Source organism: Anopheles stephensi, chromosome 2 (assembly GCF_013141755.1).
Source record: "Anopheles stephensi strain Indian chromosome 2, UCI_ANSTEP_V1.0, whole genome shotgun sequence".
In the NCBI taxonomy this organism is placed as follows: Eukaryota; Metazoa; Arthropoda; class Insecta; order Diptera; family Culicidae; genus Anopheles; species Anopheles stephensi.
This window is the reverse complement of record NC_050202.1, coordinates 24,567,465-24,583,900: the sequence shown is the minus strand read 5'-3', so window position 1 is coordinate 24,583,900 and position 16,436 is coordinate 24,567,465. Positions and strand designations below refer to the sequence as shown.

The following is a 16,436-nucleotide window of genomic DNA, read 5'->3' as shown; positions in this document are numbered from 1 at the left end:
TTTTCTATTCTATCTCCAAATCTTTTTTTATTTCTTTTGACTTGTGTGATTGTTTGGTTTTATTTGACTATTTATTTAATTGCTGTTTTTTCTTCTTTTTGCCAAAAAGACTATTTGTTTGGTTTGTAGTCTACAGGAAAAACAATCATTTTGATGATATTTTTTATGCATAAAAAGCTTGTTTTTGTGTTAGATTGTGACATTTTGAGCGATTCTTAAATTTTTATTCATTTATATATTTTATCTTGCTTTTTGTATTGCATAATGCTTTTGAATATTTTTTGTATCTGTTTTGGTTTAAAATTTTATTTATCAAATTTACATTTTTATAGTAATTTAGTTTTATGTATTTTAAATGCAGTTTTTAGTTTGTTACTTATTTTCTATTTCATTTGTTTTGTTTTACTTTTATTTATTTATTTATTTCCCTCGTTACGGTTTATTCAGCTTAGTTTGAGTGTTTCTAATTTTATTCATTTTTCTTTACGACCAAACCATGCTCTACTTACAAATTCTAAGTTTTAAATTCAAACAAAGCTATTTGTTTCGCTTTCTCAGCGTTTGTTCCTTAGTTATACCCAAACAAATTACAACCTCTAGCTCTAGTTTCTTTTGAAATCCATTTGTTTATTCGCGTTTTAAAATAACAAACACAACCGCAAAAAACACAGGAAAGGACAAATTAATGCCACATAAAAACGGCAGGTTTTTTTTTTTGTTGTTGCTTTCGTCCGGTAGCGGTTGCCCTTTCCACATTGCCACGATCGTTCAATGTGTGTATGGAGTTTATGAGAAATTTAATCGGATTGAGAACAGAAAAAAACAAGCATAAACACTCACATCCAGTCGGAATAATCGGAGCGGAAAAAGAGTAGACAAACCCCTTTCCGTCAAACTTCACCCCTCGCGTTCGGGTGCGAATGAAATCGTTGTTGCGTTTGAAAACGCTAAGCGGAAATGTTAATTTCCTAAACTGAGCAAGAGAACACTCACACACGTACTACGTGCGTATAGCGATCGGAAATGGTTCTACAATGCGACAAACGTGATCAACGAGGCACTTAGAAGTTTATGTTAAAAAAAAGCACAAGCACAGAAACTATACCAAGAAGAGGTCAAACGGTAGTGAAGGTTTTGTGACACCAAGCGGCTAGCAACCAGCCAGCCCAACTTGCGAAGGTAGTAGGTAAACTAGAGGAACGCGAAATGTCAATGACACTGTACGGTGTGTTGCGGTTCTTGCTTCATTTTCCCTGTTTCCTATTCCATACCCTGTTCTAGCGATCGCACGCTAGCAAGATCGACTTCCACAGCATGCGAACGAACCGAACTCCTTTTGGAGTAGTTTGCATCGTCTTGGTGGTGGTTGTTCTCCAATTGCTGCTGGATCATGCGTTTTGTTGGTTCAGCTTGCTCTGATCGGCGGTCAAAGTCTTGGTGGCGTTTCGCTCTCGCTGTCGACGACGGCGAGGCAAATGGGTGTGCGACCTCATTTTGTTCGCCCGCCACCACCATTGCGCTTGTTCCGTCTCCCGCGACAGTTGCAGCGTCTCGTTGCTGCGGTCACCGATCGTGGGCCAGCGCAGTTGAAAATTGTAGAGGGGGGGGGGGTGTGTATCGATTTGTGTAGGATCGAGAAACGAACGAACGCACCACGAGATAATGGTCGTGGGGACGCTGCCATCAAACCGCTACAAATAAGTTTGTTTGTGGCCGAGCTAATGAGGAGGAAAGCATTAGTTGCCGACTGTTGCTGCGTGCATAGATGGCTGGATTTTTTTTCTTTTTTAATAAAGAAGGAAATGAAACAGAAATAATTGGGAGAAAATACAATTAATTAATCGGGTCTCATTAACGAGATTGTGGGGTCGTGTGATAGTGCGAGGGAAGGCTAATATGGCTTCAGATTCCTTTCTAGAATAGAAACCTAAGTTCGTTCATTCCTCATAGAAGTCGTTACAGGCGAATATTGCGAGAAATCTGAAACGAAAACTTTCAACATCGCTCTTCACACTATTGATCGCAGTTGTCGATATTATTGACCTTAAGCTTATATCTTTTGACACTCTATACGAGCTCTTCAATAGTCAAATTTTACCCTTAACTTCATTCCAGACGTGAAGACACCTCATAACCTCATTATCCACAAAACAAAGGCTTCACTGTTTTTTTCGGAGGTTATTTGCCGCCATTTCGATCTTTTTATTCCCCGTTTTTTTTCTTTTTGGAGTTCCACTAAATTCACTCCAAAACCGCGTGCCAGCATCATCATCATCGACTCGGGTTGACGTATTTTCGAGCAAATAATGCGCATAAACACACTAGCGCACATTAATCTCGTCCAGTGCGAGCGAAAAAGAGTGAGTGTTGCCGGCGACGATTGCGTCACTCTGCCAACACAACACTACTTTTGCTGCGCCATAATGAGCGCTGTGCTGCTGCGCCGGAGTGAACTAATTATTTGCCACACTCCTGCCAATTTAAATCCGGTCCGGGTTGCGGCGGGATGGGACTCGTGCCAGCGCGAGGATAGCAGTGAGGGGTCAATGCGCGATACGCAACACACAAAATGGTCGTGTGAGTGTGCAAAATTTAGTACCGACCCTGTTGGTTACGCTGCAGACGAAAACAAAATGGCCGTAGCTGTTTTTTCGGGGTTGCTAACCCTTATACGGCTTGGTCGGCGATATTGTAATAGTTGTTGTTAATGCTTGTTTTTATTATGCTAAGTCTGTAGAGCTCAGTAAATTGACAGCCGTTCTTACAACATTTCGCTACCAGAAGAACTGTATCGAAAATAATTAATTGACGATTGTATTCTATATTTGTACACCAAAAAAACAAAACAGGCACAAAGTCTCTAATTCATAACTCATAAGGCATATTCACACACAATCTCTCACCCCTTCAGTTTCTTGTTCGTGGTTTGTTTTTCATTGCTATTGGTATTGGTGAGACATGCTTTAAACGTGTTTTGAAGCGTATCAATCGCTTTAGTGGTGCTACCCTTGTGCTACTTCCACCGACCGTGTCTCGATGTTTTGGGTCATTGCCCGTCTGCAACATACATTATTAACTGTTGCTATGCCAGAACGCTTTGACGCTTTACAGTACCGGGTTTCATGGTGTAAATAGATGGATGAACTAGGCTTGGATCATGGAACTTTTGAACGTGGAATATATTAAGATAAAATATGAGAAGTTAAGGAATAAGGATCGCAATATGGTAAAGAGAAGAGACATTAAATTACTGGAAGAATGGTATGAAATACTGAACAGATCAATCACTAGCAGTGCCGTTCGTTTATCTCAACTCGGATGACGTATTAGCACTACTTCTTTATCTCATGTTGAGCCTTTTCTGTCCATATGAGCGGGCTAAAAATACTTTACTGTCCGACGTTATTCTAATGACAGAATGTTCTGGTTAATTCATCACCTATTAGTTTGTAAAACTTGACATAGAAGTCGTTTGTCCATTGTTATCCAATGTTAATGAGACCTTGGGAAATCTTTTTTTCAAACAAGATCTAGAGAGGATTCGACAGCTTTAGTCAAAGTCCAAGAAGACTCAAGTATTTTGACTCAGGTTTGCAGGTTTGCCAAAGATTTGGAATGGCCCGGTGGAAGAGGCGTCAATGGCACTGGTCGCTCATACGACAACACCAGGGTTCATATCCCATTCGGACCGTCCCCCCGTATAGAAGGACTGACTATTCAACTGCGTGGTTCCATTGAGTATAGTAAGCCAAGTGGTCAGGGCGGCCCGGTGGTAGATGTGACAGCGGCACAGGTCCTCTACACACGGCTGGATCGGTGTTCAAATCTCATCTGGGGCGTCCCCCCATAGTTGAGGACTGACTATCCAACTATGCGGTATCAATAACTCTAGCAAAACCAGAAATGACAGCCATGACCTATGAGATCGGTAAGCCAAGAAAGAAGAGAAGCCAAGCCAAGAGGTCGTTAGATCAAGAAGAGATAGATAAGAGCAAGAATAGTGTGTCTTTAGGACACTGGGATGGACGGACCCGACTTGGAACAGGAGACACTGATATTCTATCTTCTCCAGAGATCTTCCATATTCTCTGAGGATCTTCCGGAGATCCTTCACTAGTAAGGCTTATTTTAAAGCCGGTCTAGACGAAGCGCAACGAGGATTTTGTGAAAAAATCCTGTGAGTTTTGTATACAGATCTGTCAAAAACCCGACAGAATTTCTTCGCAATATCTAGTTTACGCTGCGAGTTGTGCTTGGTCTAGACCAGCTTTTAGACAGAAATTTTAAATATTTAGTTCCAGTATTGTGTGTATCTACTAGTCTATGTTTCATTCCTTTGTATTTCCTTTTTTGTACATTGAATGATGTCAAGGGTTAAACCAACCGTCACCGATTCGCATCAGTTCCTACTGATTGTGCTTTTCCGTGCCATTCCTTCATTTGCGATTAGTTCTGCTGACGTTTTTAACATCCAAAACGTGCTGCACACTTATCCAATCGCTAAGGGTCTTAGCTGAGATCAAGTCCCGATAGTAGTAGCGTTGTGCGTTGGGATTTCTGTAAAACCCCATGGCCACGTTGTTTGGGTCTCTCTTCAAAAGATCAACTTTTGGTCGTAAAATGTGATTTATTACGGATCCATTATCGTGACACACCACGTATCGGTGTCGGTGCGTGTGTGTGTGTGTGTCTGTACATGTAAAGTACGCATAGTGATGACTTTGTAACTTCTTCGCAGTGGAATTGGAAAACAAAATACCATTCAAACCCTCAAACGGTTCCACCGTTTTCCTGCTGACTGACTTATGAACTTTGACTTATTTGTTGACATCATCGACCATGCCGACCGATCGTTAGCTTCGTGATTGCAACCCAGTGCTATGGTAGCTTGTTTCCATAGCGTTCGAGAAAAAAAAAGCAATACGATACAGAGCATTAATATTAATTCCCTAGCACACCGGAGCTAAGGTGGAGCTCACTATCGCAACAAAACATTACACTGCAAAAAGGGTTCCGCTGGTCCGGTAATAGGTAATAGGAAAAACGGGGAAGACCTGTTGTGTGGTCCCGTTCCTTACTTCCAGAAACTCATCCCAACAAACTTCCAGAACCGGTTTTAGAAATAACAACAGTAAAAAAAAGGCGAAACCTAGGGAGACGGAAGTAGACACAAAGCCGGAAGTGAATGGAAAAAAAGAAACCTCTCCGCCAAAGCTGATTACTGATTCATGGCCAGAGCCAGTCGGCAGCAGCAGCAGCAGCAGCAGCAACGATAGACAGCAGCGCGAACATCGATTCCTTTAGGCTGTGTAATATGCAGCGAAGCGAATTCCTTTGTCGCACGTCTTGGACCTTGGAGTTGGAGTTGGAGATGATTGTGTCTGAGGTTGTGTGCGTCCGCCTGGATCCTCAATCGGTGTCTGCCGGTTAGGTTCCGGGGGTGTGTGAGGGTGGCTACGGTGTTGTTTTAAATTAGGTAGCTACATACCACTATCCTCCACAGTGGAATGCGCCCCGCTGTCTCCCGCATTCCAGAGATTGTTGTGTTTTTGTTTGTGATTCGTTTCTGTAACCCTGCCGGTAGTAGGGCTGCCACACGAGACGCGGATGACAGACCGTTTGACAGAGTGATTTGAATGAGAGAAAATTACATACTTTTTCCCTCCCTATCTGTGTCTGTTTGCGTGTGTTCCGCGGGCGCGCATAATGTGACTTATTGGAAACAACATGCAGGCAAACGAATATGACATAGAGTGGCCGAAACGGAACCGTGTAGAAAGTTCCGATAAGCACCGACAGAACGAACGAATACCGGCTCATCATATGCATCTCTCATGATACGTTTGTGTGTCTGTGTGGCTTCGTCGGCGGTTTGCTTTGTTCGGTACAACATCTCACCGCCGTTCCGGCATATTCTGCCGCGGCGGACGCATGTAACGTCCATTTACATATGCATTAAGTGCAGAAGACCATCAGGCACAGAACACCATCCCGCCGGTGTCGTCTTGGTTTTCTAGCACGAAAATTCGAAAAGAAACTCCCCACCCCCCCGAGGACTCTCCAACCGGGAACGAACAACCAACCGAACCTCTCCGGGTTCGCACGCCGCCTTCCCTCGAGGGAAAAGCAACGCGGGTCGGGAAAAGTTTTGCGGAACTTCCCCCCCCCCCCGGGCCCAAACTTATCTTGTTCTTGTTGCGCTTATTTGGTGCTTTGTTTGCCCCGGAACCCGAAGCCCGCATCGGGTAGTGGAGAGGTAGTACCATGCAAAGTATATATTGTGGTGTATAAGGTTATCTCTCTGCGTGAGCGGAATGCTTCAAAAATGCCACCGCCCTGAAGGTGGCCCCCGGCCTCCCGTAAGCGTACAACTATGTGCGGTTGTTTTGTGACCGAAAGCTGGCCCCAGATATTGCTCATGTAATGAAAGTGTGTTTCATCTTTATTTGTTTTAAAACCTCGAAGCAATTTTAAAAATTTTAATATTATTTCTTAGCATTATCTGCTGAGCTGTAAATTGTTTTCAGCAATGTCTGCGCAATGCTTATCATTAAAATGCATTTTAAGTACTTTCTTCTTCTTCTGCTTTCTTGGCCTAACGACCTCTTAAGGTCAAGCCAGCCATTTTTCTTCTGGCTATAGTTGGATAGTCAGTCCTCCTCACTATGGGGGAACGGCTCAGATAGGATTTGAACCCCGGCCCTGCCATTTGAAGACCGACTTCGTTAATAGCGCATCTACCACCGGGCTGCTCCTTACTGTAATACTGTAAATACTATAATGCGCAGAATACACAAGATTCTAACTGAAGACGGAGACTGTGTAGATGATTTGAACTTGGACAGAACCCGTCAGAAGAGTCGAGCTTATAGCGACTTTACTGTTCGAACGGTTCCCAACAAGAAGTTTTGAAATGAGACGCATCTTCAGCTCCTTCTGAGGTTGAGGTCAATGGTGTCTTAAGCTATAACGCTTAGGTCAACCTCTGTCAAATAATCGAGCTGTTTTCGGGTGCGTAAGATCGAAGAACTCCTTGCAGTACGATACGGTTGATGATATACTGTGGATCCAGAGTCCTTCTTCTTCTTTGGCACTGCAACCTCACCATTTCTGGCTTTCTGAGACTTCATTTTAACCAAGGTAGCAAGGTTGTCAGAGCCCTGTGTACGGGGAGGCGGTCTGGATGGGATTTGAACCCCGGTCTTGCTGGGTGAAAACCGGCGCCTTTATCGCCCGTCAATTTTTAGGCAAAGCAAATTGCATTGAAGCTTCCAAATGTCAAACCGAGTACAAAAACAGCGACTTTAAATGTCATACAGAGCCTTTCAAATTTTAAGCCGCTGTTTTTGTACTCGGTTTGACATTTGAAAGCTTCAATGCAATTTGCTTTAAATAAAAACGGTAGAATGAAAGCCTTTGGAGCTTAGTATCTTAGTAGCCTTTGGAGTATATGAAAGTAGTATGTATAGGAGTATATAGAATATCAAAGTATATCAAAGAATAACCTACGAACTTATGTTAAAGTTAGACTTGGTGTAATACTGGAAATTCAATAAAAGCATCGTTCATCTGTAGAACTTCAAGCAAAATTTAAATCCATTAAAATCAAATCCCGCCTGCTGCCAAACGTTTGTTCAGCACTGTTTGTACCCGGTACAGTGCTTTGAGGCATGGTCTGGGTTTTGTAAACTGTGCTGCGCGATAGTAGTGTTGCAGGTTACAGCAGCGTGTTCGAGATATAATATAGTTGGGTGCGGTTGCAGATCAATCTCTTTGACAGTTTTCCTTTGTGTTTCCAATTTCATACCACCCGTCGCCTCCCCCCCTTACAGACCATCCCGCAAGGCTGAGGAGGAAGGGGGGGGAAGTCTCGGGCGGATCTTTGCAATTCCCTTAACTTTTAGCCTCGGCAAAACCTCTTCGTCTGTTCCCATGTACGCTGCGTTATATACTGTTCCATCACCGGGTTCGGTATCGGGGACTCTCTCCGGGTATGAAGATGAACCACCGCCGGCACAGCCGTTTGACGTTTGATGGTCGCGTCCAAAGCTAAAGCCTGCTAAAGTTTATGTATGTTTGTGGGGGTTATTTACAACCCTCCCGCGCTGCTCCATCGTTGCTGGATGCATTTAATGCTGGTTTATTGTTTTTCCATCATCACCCCAGTTTTGTTGGTAAGCTATAGACCCTGCTGCGGGATGCTGCGGGATAGGGAGTTGCCAAGGGAGACCGAAAGTGGTTGATGTGTGTGTGTGTGTGTGCATCCTTTACAACCTCATCGGACGCTCTTGAAGAAAGCTCCAAACTGTGTAACGATCCCCGGATGTGTTGCGACGCTAGAAACGCCATATACACACACACCCGGGAGTGTTTTGTGTGTGCGCGCGCCCTTGAACGGTTAGCGATGGAGCACATAATGCAAGACGACGACACTAAAACACACCACGCTCTGGGTTTTGTTGCTGCTCTCTTATGCCGCTTTAAAATGCAGCTGTTGTCCGGACGGGTGGCGAAAGTTTTCCCAGCCACCCATAAACAGAATGGCTTTGACCATCTATCTCTATTAAATCGAAATAAAGCGTGGTGTAATGTATTTCAATCAATGGCCATGGTACGGTCGGGGCGAATGTCTGAGCACCACGTGTGGGGGCTTGCAGGGTTTTGCCAGGACAAAGCCAAGTGCGCCCACATTGTCTGTCTGTCCACATGAATAAAACAACGCATGCCATATCCCGTGGATTTTCTGTTAAATCTGTACCTAATGAACAAGTGATATGTGCTGCATCAAAGAGGTGGAAATTGTTTAATTGAAATGGACATCACTGTCATGATAAGCCTGGTAAACCCTATAAATAAGTTTCGACAATTTTAATCCAACTCATCTATCAAACGTCTCGCCTTTGAAGCAGGAAAAATGAATATTCTGCCCTTTTAAAGCACACTATCTGAAAGCTAAAGGAAGTTGGAAAGTTGGTCCAATCTCGCCTCCCAAATGAACTCTCTACTCCAATATCGAAACGGGCCAGATCGAATCTGAGTCCAATTTCCAAATTTAGAGTGCCAAATAGGATTTTAGAAAAGGGTTATGCGTTTTTTTCCCGTCATTTCGGTTCGGAACCACTCCCATCAGGAGCGAACTTTATGATGGTTCGTCTAGTTTCCATATTGCAGAGTGCGCTGCGCGGGTTGAACCAACAGGGGGATGGGTTTAATTTCATTAGCTTTCATCGAAGAAAATCAATCTAATTCATCACTCGCTGTGCCTGCGCCGGATCGAGATACACGGACAGCGTTAGAGCCTGTGCCACTATGCGTATCTCCAACGACCGCGGGCATCTTATCAGCGGGAACGTGAAACAGTTCGCGAGGCCTCCCCATGTGCGTACTCCACCAGTGCGAGAATGTATATTGCCATTTGTTTCCTCCCCCCTGGTTTGGTTTATACTTTTCTGTTGTTTGTTTGCTTCTTCTTAGTCGAGTGGGTTTTTAATTCAATTAGTATCGCGGCGCGGCCTCTCGATGATGTGATGTGGAGTTCTCTCTGCCCGCGAGAACAGCCCGGCCGCGATAGCCGTCCCGTGTGTGTGTGTGTTTCGACGGGTTCGACGATATCGGTGCACATGGTAACCCATCAAGTGTACAACTTGCATCGCCACCCTTACGGGAATACGGGTTGAAGTTGTCGATAGGTTCATTCCGGGAAACTGTGTATATGTGAGTGTGTGTTTTTTATTATTTTCAAAACATTCTACAACCCTTATTGCCCCTTTCATTTGTGTTTGAGGATGTTGATGATGGGTCCCGCAGAATGATGATGGCGATCGCGTTCAATCGATCCACATCAATGTGGTCCCGGTGGTCTGTCTTTCTGTAGGGTCTGTAGGGTCTGTAGAGACCCATAAACGTACCTTCACAAAAGCTGTGCAGAGAGAGTGAGAGAGCGAGTATTGAAAGTCAGCTCGCCAGAGCTCCGATACAGTTTGAATTAACAATTAAAACAGCGAACCTAATATCCCGCAATCCCGGGATCGGCAAACGATTGCTCCTTGATGTGTTCTCTACAGCGCTACATAATGCATTGGACGGGGCGCGTTCTGTGCAACGAACCCTTTCAAATGTCCGTAGCCGTTTTGCGAAACCATCACCGCCAGCGCCCGAATGTTGATGTTGTAAAGTGAATTCGTTAATTACTTTAACATGAATTTTCCATGTTCGGCTGGCTGGTTTGCTGGTTCGTATCGATACGGGACGACACCAAGGTGCAAAGTGTAGCAGTGCGCAGCACCACCTCGCATTCTGACATTATCTCGGTGGTCTCTGTCACACAAACATACACACACACACAGATTGACGGGTTGAGATCGAAATTGGCTTACGAACAAGTAGAGCCTTGTAAAGGAGGTTACCATAGCTGCTGTCGAACAGCATTTTGGTACACCAGGCCGGGGGGGAGAATGTGTAACGGACGTGCGAGGCATGCAGTTGTCCTTCAAATCTCCTTCAAATGTCTTTTATCAAGTGCGGAATTGTAGAACTGGGAATTGCTCTGGTAAATGAATTTTGTTGGAGAAGAATCGGAAGCGTTGCTCCTAGTCTTCTAACAGCAATTTGATGTGATTTTTATTCGATTCTTGTGGCATAACTCTCGGCCTACTTTATGTTGTACCCGGGAATTGAATGTAATCTTAAAGTACTTATTGAAGGGCTATATAATATATCGATAGATTGAACATTACGTGCCAGGCACTTCGTTTAATATGAATATTTTGGACTTGACAAGTAGCTCTAGGCCAACTCTAAAAATACTATTTTACTGATTAAAAGATAACAGCTATGAAACATTAGTTCTGATATCTAATATCTCAATACGAAGGCTTAAGCATATTTTAGTCTAGAAGCTACCTAGGAGAAACTAAAACCCCATCGCAACTGATTCGTTGGATGCTCACCGAAACCACATGATAATGATGTGAGGGTTTCGAAGATTTTGACTGCCAATGTCGCTACTCCACAATCTTCATGGTTTAACCTGATCGTCGACCATTCCCCCCATTCCTACATCACCAAATGATCTGTCTTGAAAAAAAAAAACGTTTACTTTTCTATCAAACTAGCAACATCACTTTTGCAATATTAAAAAGAAAATTAAGAATTGAAATTGAACTAATGCTAGCTCCTCAGAATGTCCCACTGCTTCAACAAAAACTTGAAAAGCATAGCTGTATGAATATACATAGCTCAGATATTAATGCCCTTATTTTCGCTTCTTTTTTATTCCTTCTTGCAGTGCTCAAAAAGGTCTTGCGGCGGGTGTTGGTGTCACGCCAACCGGTACCAACGTTGGCAACCTGTCGGCCCTAACTGGAAGTGGTTCTTCCGGTAGCGGCACCACGGCCTCGGGTGGCAACAGCGGCGCAGGAGGCAGTGGCAGCGCTGGTGGTGGTGTGGGCAGCGGCGGCGGAGGAGGCGGAGGTGCAGGTGCAGGTGGTGGAGGTGCTAGTAGCTATCACAGTCCATGGCAATGGACTACGATTACTGCGACGGGCGAATGACATTATGGGGCTCGTAAAGAGCCCGCTGTTGCTGGACCACAATCACAAACGGTTCCACTGAATCAACAGCACCACAGCAACAACACTTCCAGTACCAATAGCAACAGCAACAATAATAGCAACAACACCAACAACAACAACAACAACAACAACAGCAACAGTAGCAACGTTGGCAGTAATAACAATAATGGCGGTGGTGCCTCGAACGCGAACGCGTCCAGCCTCGGACTGGACGCGATGAGCTCGTTTCAGGGCTCGCCGTTCGGCAACAACCTTGGCAATCTTCTGCAGCAACAGCAAAACCAGCAACAGCAGCAACAACAGCAGCACCTTTTGCAGCAGCAACAGCAGCAACAGCTGCACAACCAGCAGCAACACCACCTGCAACAGCAGCAGCAAAACCACCACCAGCAGTCGGCCATGATGAACAGTGCCGCGCTGATGCAGCAACAGCAGCAGCAGCAACAGCAACAGCAACAGCATCTACATCACCACCAGCAACAGCAGCACCATCAACTGCAGCAACAGCAGCTGCAGCAGCAGCAGCAACAGCAGCAGCAGCACCAACATCAGCAGCAGGTGCTCAGCACCGGTGGTGGACATCACCACAGCCTAACGGCGGCCCAAAGTGCCGCCATGATGTCGCAGCGCAACCCGTTCGGATTTGATTTCAATCACTTCCAAAGCAACTACTAAACCGGGTGCCCCGTTCAGCAAACCAGCACGGCGACGCGCTAAATAGGGAAGCGCACTTAGCGAGAGCCTCACGGAAAGCGGCTCCTGCGGCTACTGCACATGCATCCCGTACGTGCCGTTCACATCTGCGCCCAGGTTGGTACCGTAGGCCCTAGAACAAAATATGGAAGGTGATGTGTAGAATGCAGACAGGCCCAAAGCGAATGGGTGTTTTCGGTCAGAATTTATCAACATCTCCCGCGGTTCTGCTTTACTGGGAAGTTTAAGAGCATCGGAGCCACATTAAATGACACAACCGTCCGGCGAGCTTAAGTTTTAATCTCGCGCAGCACGAACAACACCGTACACCACCACGGTGGAAAATTCATTTAGATGCTGTCATCATTTCTTTTTTTTCTCGCTCTCCCTGTGCTCTGCGCTGTTGCCACGCGGCCACCGAGACACCGTCAGCCATTTTGGGAATGACCCGCGTAATTTCGGTCGCCATGATGATGACGATGCGACATGTTTTTGTGCACCGAGGCGCGGTCAGGTCATCTGTGTGTGTGTGTGCGTGTGCCGTTTTTTGTCATTTATAGTCCGCTCACCTGCTGGACCTTCCTGTCCCGGCCACACTTCCCTGTCCCTGAGTTCTCGGTTCTCGGCTACTGTATGAGAAAGACATGCGTCTCTGTTTCGGGCGGACGCACAACAACGGGTCTGATTTGTGGACATACGAGAGTGTGTGGATGCAATTATAGACTCTTTTTCTCGACTGCCCGCGTGTCGCGTTCTTGCTGCTCGCCCCTAGCCCTACACATACATATATCAGGCCGTCTCTTCTAGTTCGTCTTCTGCTCCTACTTTCACCCCGGCCTGGCTTCAATTAGAGACGACCACATTCCAGTCAAATAATATGCGGGTTGCTGATTAGAAACCGCGCGAGCGCGCCACGGCCTCTTTCACGCCCTCCTCTCCACTTGCGGTGTCTTCTAGCTTCACAGAGCTGGACCCGGGGACGCGTTTACAGTAACAGCAAATTTGAATTAATTATCCGCCCGGGCTTGATTTGTGTGTACTCGGTGCGCTTGGTTTGTTGGTGTGTTGGCGATTAGACGACGAACCGGGGATGCCGCCGGGATGACGTGATGAGGTTTCGGTCAGTATTTCCCAATCTAAATTACATGCCAAAGCGTTCGTATTAATTTTCCGCGTACGATCATCGGCAAGAATATAGAAATGGCAGCAGCCGTTTTGATAACGTAATGCACACACGCGCTCACGCTGCATACTGGCATTGTTTTCGGTGCGTTCGCTCCTATTCTTCGAAGACTCTCCCCGGGGAGAAATCATTGTAGAAGAATTGCCCAGAAATATGTTTCTCGCGCGGGGGAATGGCACGAAGAGATGCAAGCGATGCTGTATCGTGTGGCCATTACCTGACCGAATGGAAATTTCGTATTTGCATTTTGCATCATCATCATCATCAGCACCATCATCAGCTCCATCGGTCCCCGGGACATTCTATGGCAGTTAATACTTGGCGGTTGATTTTGCAAGATCCTCTCACCATCCTCACACGGTGCCTTCGGATGGTGCCATCGTCAGCATATCCGACCGGCAGAGAGAGAGAGAGAGTGAGGGGGGGGGGGGGAGAGAGCGAGGAATGTCGGGGCGGGTTCTGTGGTTTGAGGTTTATGCGAGCCTAACCTATACCCGGGGAGAAAACCGAAATGCAAGCGCGCACCGTACAACCTTCAATCGATCCGATACGCGTCCTGGGGATCGTGGGGCGTGTGTGGTGGCTATGGACCCCCCCCCCCCCCCTTCCCCTGGTCCTGGTCGCAAAACGGATACACCACCGTGCCACCCCAACTGCAAGCTGCGTGTGTGCGTGCGTGTGTTTGCACGCGCATTGCACCTTTTCCCTGACGAAAATCTAGCATGGTACGTGGACGGTTCGAGTGCCAGTGCCGCTGGATGCTGTTTGTTGCATCCTTTCCCATTACGGGTGCCTCGGAACTCTCCGACAGCACGGAGAGCCATATTTACTTGCAATATATTATGTTTACCATTAAAACCGTCACACACGGCAACCGACCAAATGGGGGAGGGGGGGGAGGCGAGGTTCGTCCGTCCGGCCTAGCGTAGCTACCTAGCTCTAGCTAGTTCGTGGTGTCCCTTGGCAACTCAGGGCTGTGCTTCCCACCCAGGAACTCCTGGAAGAAGACGAGATGCGCCGAGCCCCGTGTGCTGCGCTTCTCTGCGCCCGTTAGCATTCGTTGCCATTATTTTGAAGCTCAGTGTGGAGATGCGTGTGAGGCTATTGCCGGGATGTGGAACGAAGGCCGGGGTGCAGATTGACCTCGCCAACTACACTCCCAATCCACCCGTGCGTTGCATTGTGGTCAATAGCCACAGCCGATATGGCCGAGGCAGCACAATTAATGCCTAGGTCGGCCCAAGCATCAACGTGCACCTAAAACGAACGATACGCCATTGCACAACAACCACCGTCGAACTTCTCCAGGGAAGGTGCAGGAAGGGCATCAGGCGGGCGAGAGATATTGCGTAGAGTCCTTGTGCGTAGTTCAATTTCTAACGATGCTTGCACCGCCGTTTTCTCTCCTTTTCTCACCTTTTATTGCGTGTGCGTGCGGGTGGTGTACGGGGGGGCACTGCCTATACACCTGAGCCCCTTCCTTCCGAGCTCGTACCCACATCAGCAATATCAGCAATATACCGGGAATGATCCGGTTTCGAAGGACCAAACGTTCGATCCGTGGACATCCCGCTCCCCTTCAAGGTGGAGATGAAGCGATTGGATCGAACAGCTCCCCATCGTTCCCTAAACCAGCCACGAAATAAAAAAGAGGGAATTTACATTTGCATGACCAAAGAGAACGCACCGTTCGGATCTGCCTATCTCTCTCTCTCTCTCTCCCTCCCGTCGTGGTTCTTGGTAGTGTTCCTTTCCGAAAAAGCTTCTCGAAACCGCACACACGTACGCATATTGAATTTGTTTTTGCAGTTCGGAAAGCAGGGTCGAGGATAAAGGTAGGAAAACCCCCGAATCAAAATACTAAAATGCCCAGTGAGGAAAATTTTCGGACAAAATCCAACCCAACCACCCATTTCCACCTCTCTTCTCGTTCTCGGTGGTGAGGATCCCTTTTTGGATGGTACGCGTCGTGTGCAGCTACGATTGGTTTTCCTGTTTCGCGCCTTTAGATGGAACATAAACAGTACTGGGGAATATGGTGGGGTCTGTTTGGAGTTAGCGCTGGTTGTGTTTGATGATGGTAGGTGGTTCTCATTCCACATACGAACGCACGCACACACACACACACACGCGTATACTCCAGTATGCTGCACTACTCTGGTGATGGTATGGTGGCGGCCATACATACAGACGATCCACGCACGCATCCCGCCACGTCCCGGTTTCTTCCAGATTTCCCTGGCTAGGTTCTTGTCTACACGAAGTCCTCACGATTCTGTCCCGCTCCTACTCGCAACGGTGCGAGGTGCGTGTAGATGTGCTGTGTACCGTTAATGTTCGTGTACGCACCTCGGCCACAACCGGAAGAAGGAAAGGAAAATGGTTCGGGATCCTTATGCGCGCGCGCGCGCACAAACACTCCAAACAAAAAAAACGGGATACCGAACAACGACGACGACGTCGACGAACTTCACGGCACGCGACTTCCACGTCCGTTTGGTTTGGTCGGTGTGGCTGTATGTATGTGTGTCTGAGATTCGTGGTCTTTGTGTGGTGGAAACACACACACACACACACACTTCCTCCTTTTTCAACCCCGGAAAGCGAATTCTCCAGCAGAGCGAAAACTCGCGACCAACACCAAAACTTTGGAGCGCGATGCTCCATCCTCCTTTCCAGCTCAAAAAAAAAAAAAAAGAAAATGAAGCTTTCGAGAGGTATAATGGTGTGTGGAAGTTGAACTTTCGAAACCAGGCCGTGGCTCTTATTTTTTGGTTGGTTCTCGCGTGCCTTTGTGTGTGTGTGTTTGAAGAGAAGAAGGTTATTTTTCTTATTGTTATTACACTTCCGCTTTTTGTACGCAGTAAAAATGGCTGTGGGAAAGACCCGTTTTTCGCGAAGCTTTTCGATTATATGCGCTTAGTTTTCTTTGTGGAAAACATTCCAATAATGCAAACACAATACTCCACACACACGCACACACAAAA

The 16,436-nt window shown here is 46.4% G+C and overlaps 1 protein-coding gene across 9 annotated transcripts in view; it reads left to right on the top strand.

Annotated features, from left to right (window-relative positions):
* Positions 1-16,436, top strand: part of LOC118505394 (serine-rich adhesin for platelets) — a 60,932-nt gene that overhangs the window by 26,351 nt on the left and 18,145 nt on the right. For all 9 annotated transcript variants that reach the window (XM_036041111.1, XM_036041113.1, XM_036041112.1 and 6 more), the window contains one exon: positions 11,288-12,383. In XM_036041111.1, the coding sequence (XP_035897004.1) occupies positions 11,288-11,552 (265 nt within the window). In that variant the 3' untranslated portion in view covers positions 11,553-12,383. The remainder of the gene's footprint in view (positions 1-11,287; positions 12,384-16,436) is intronic.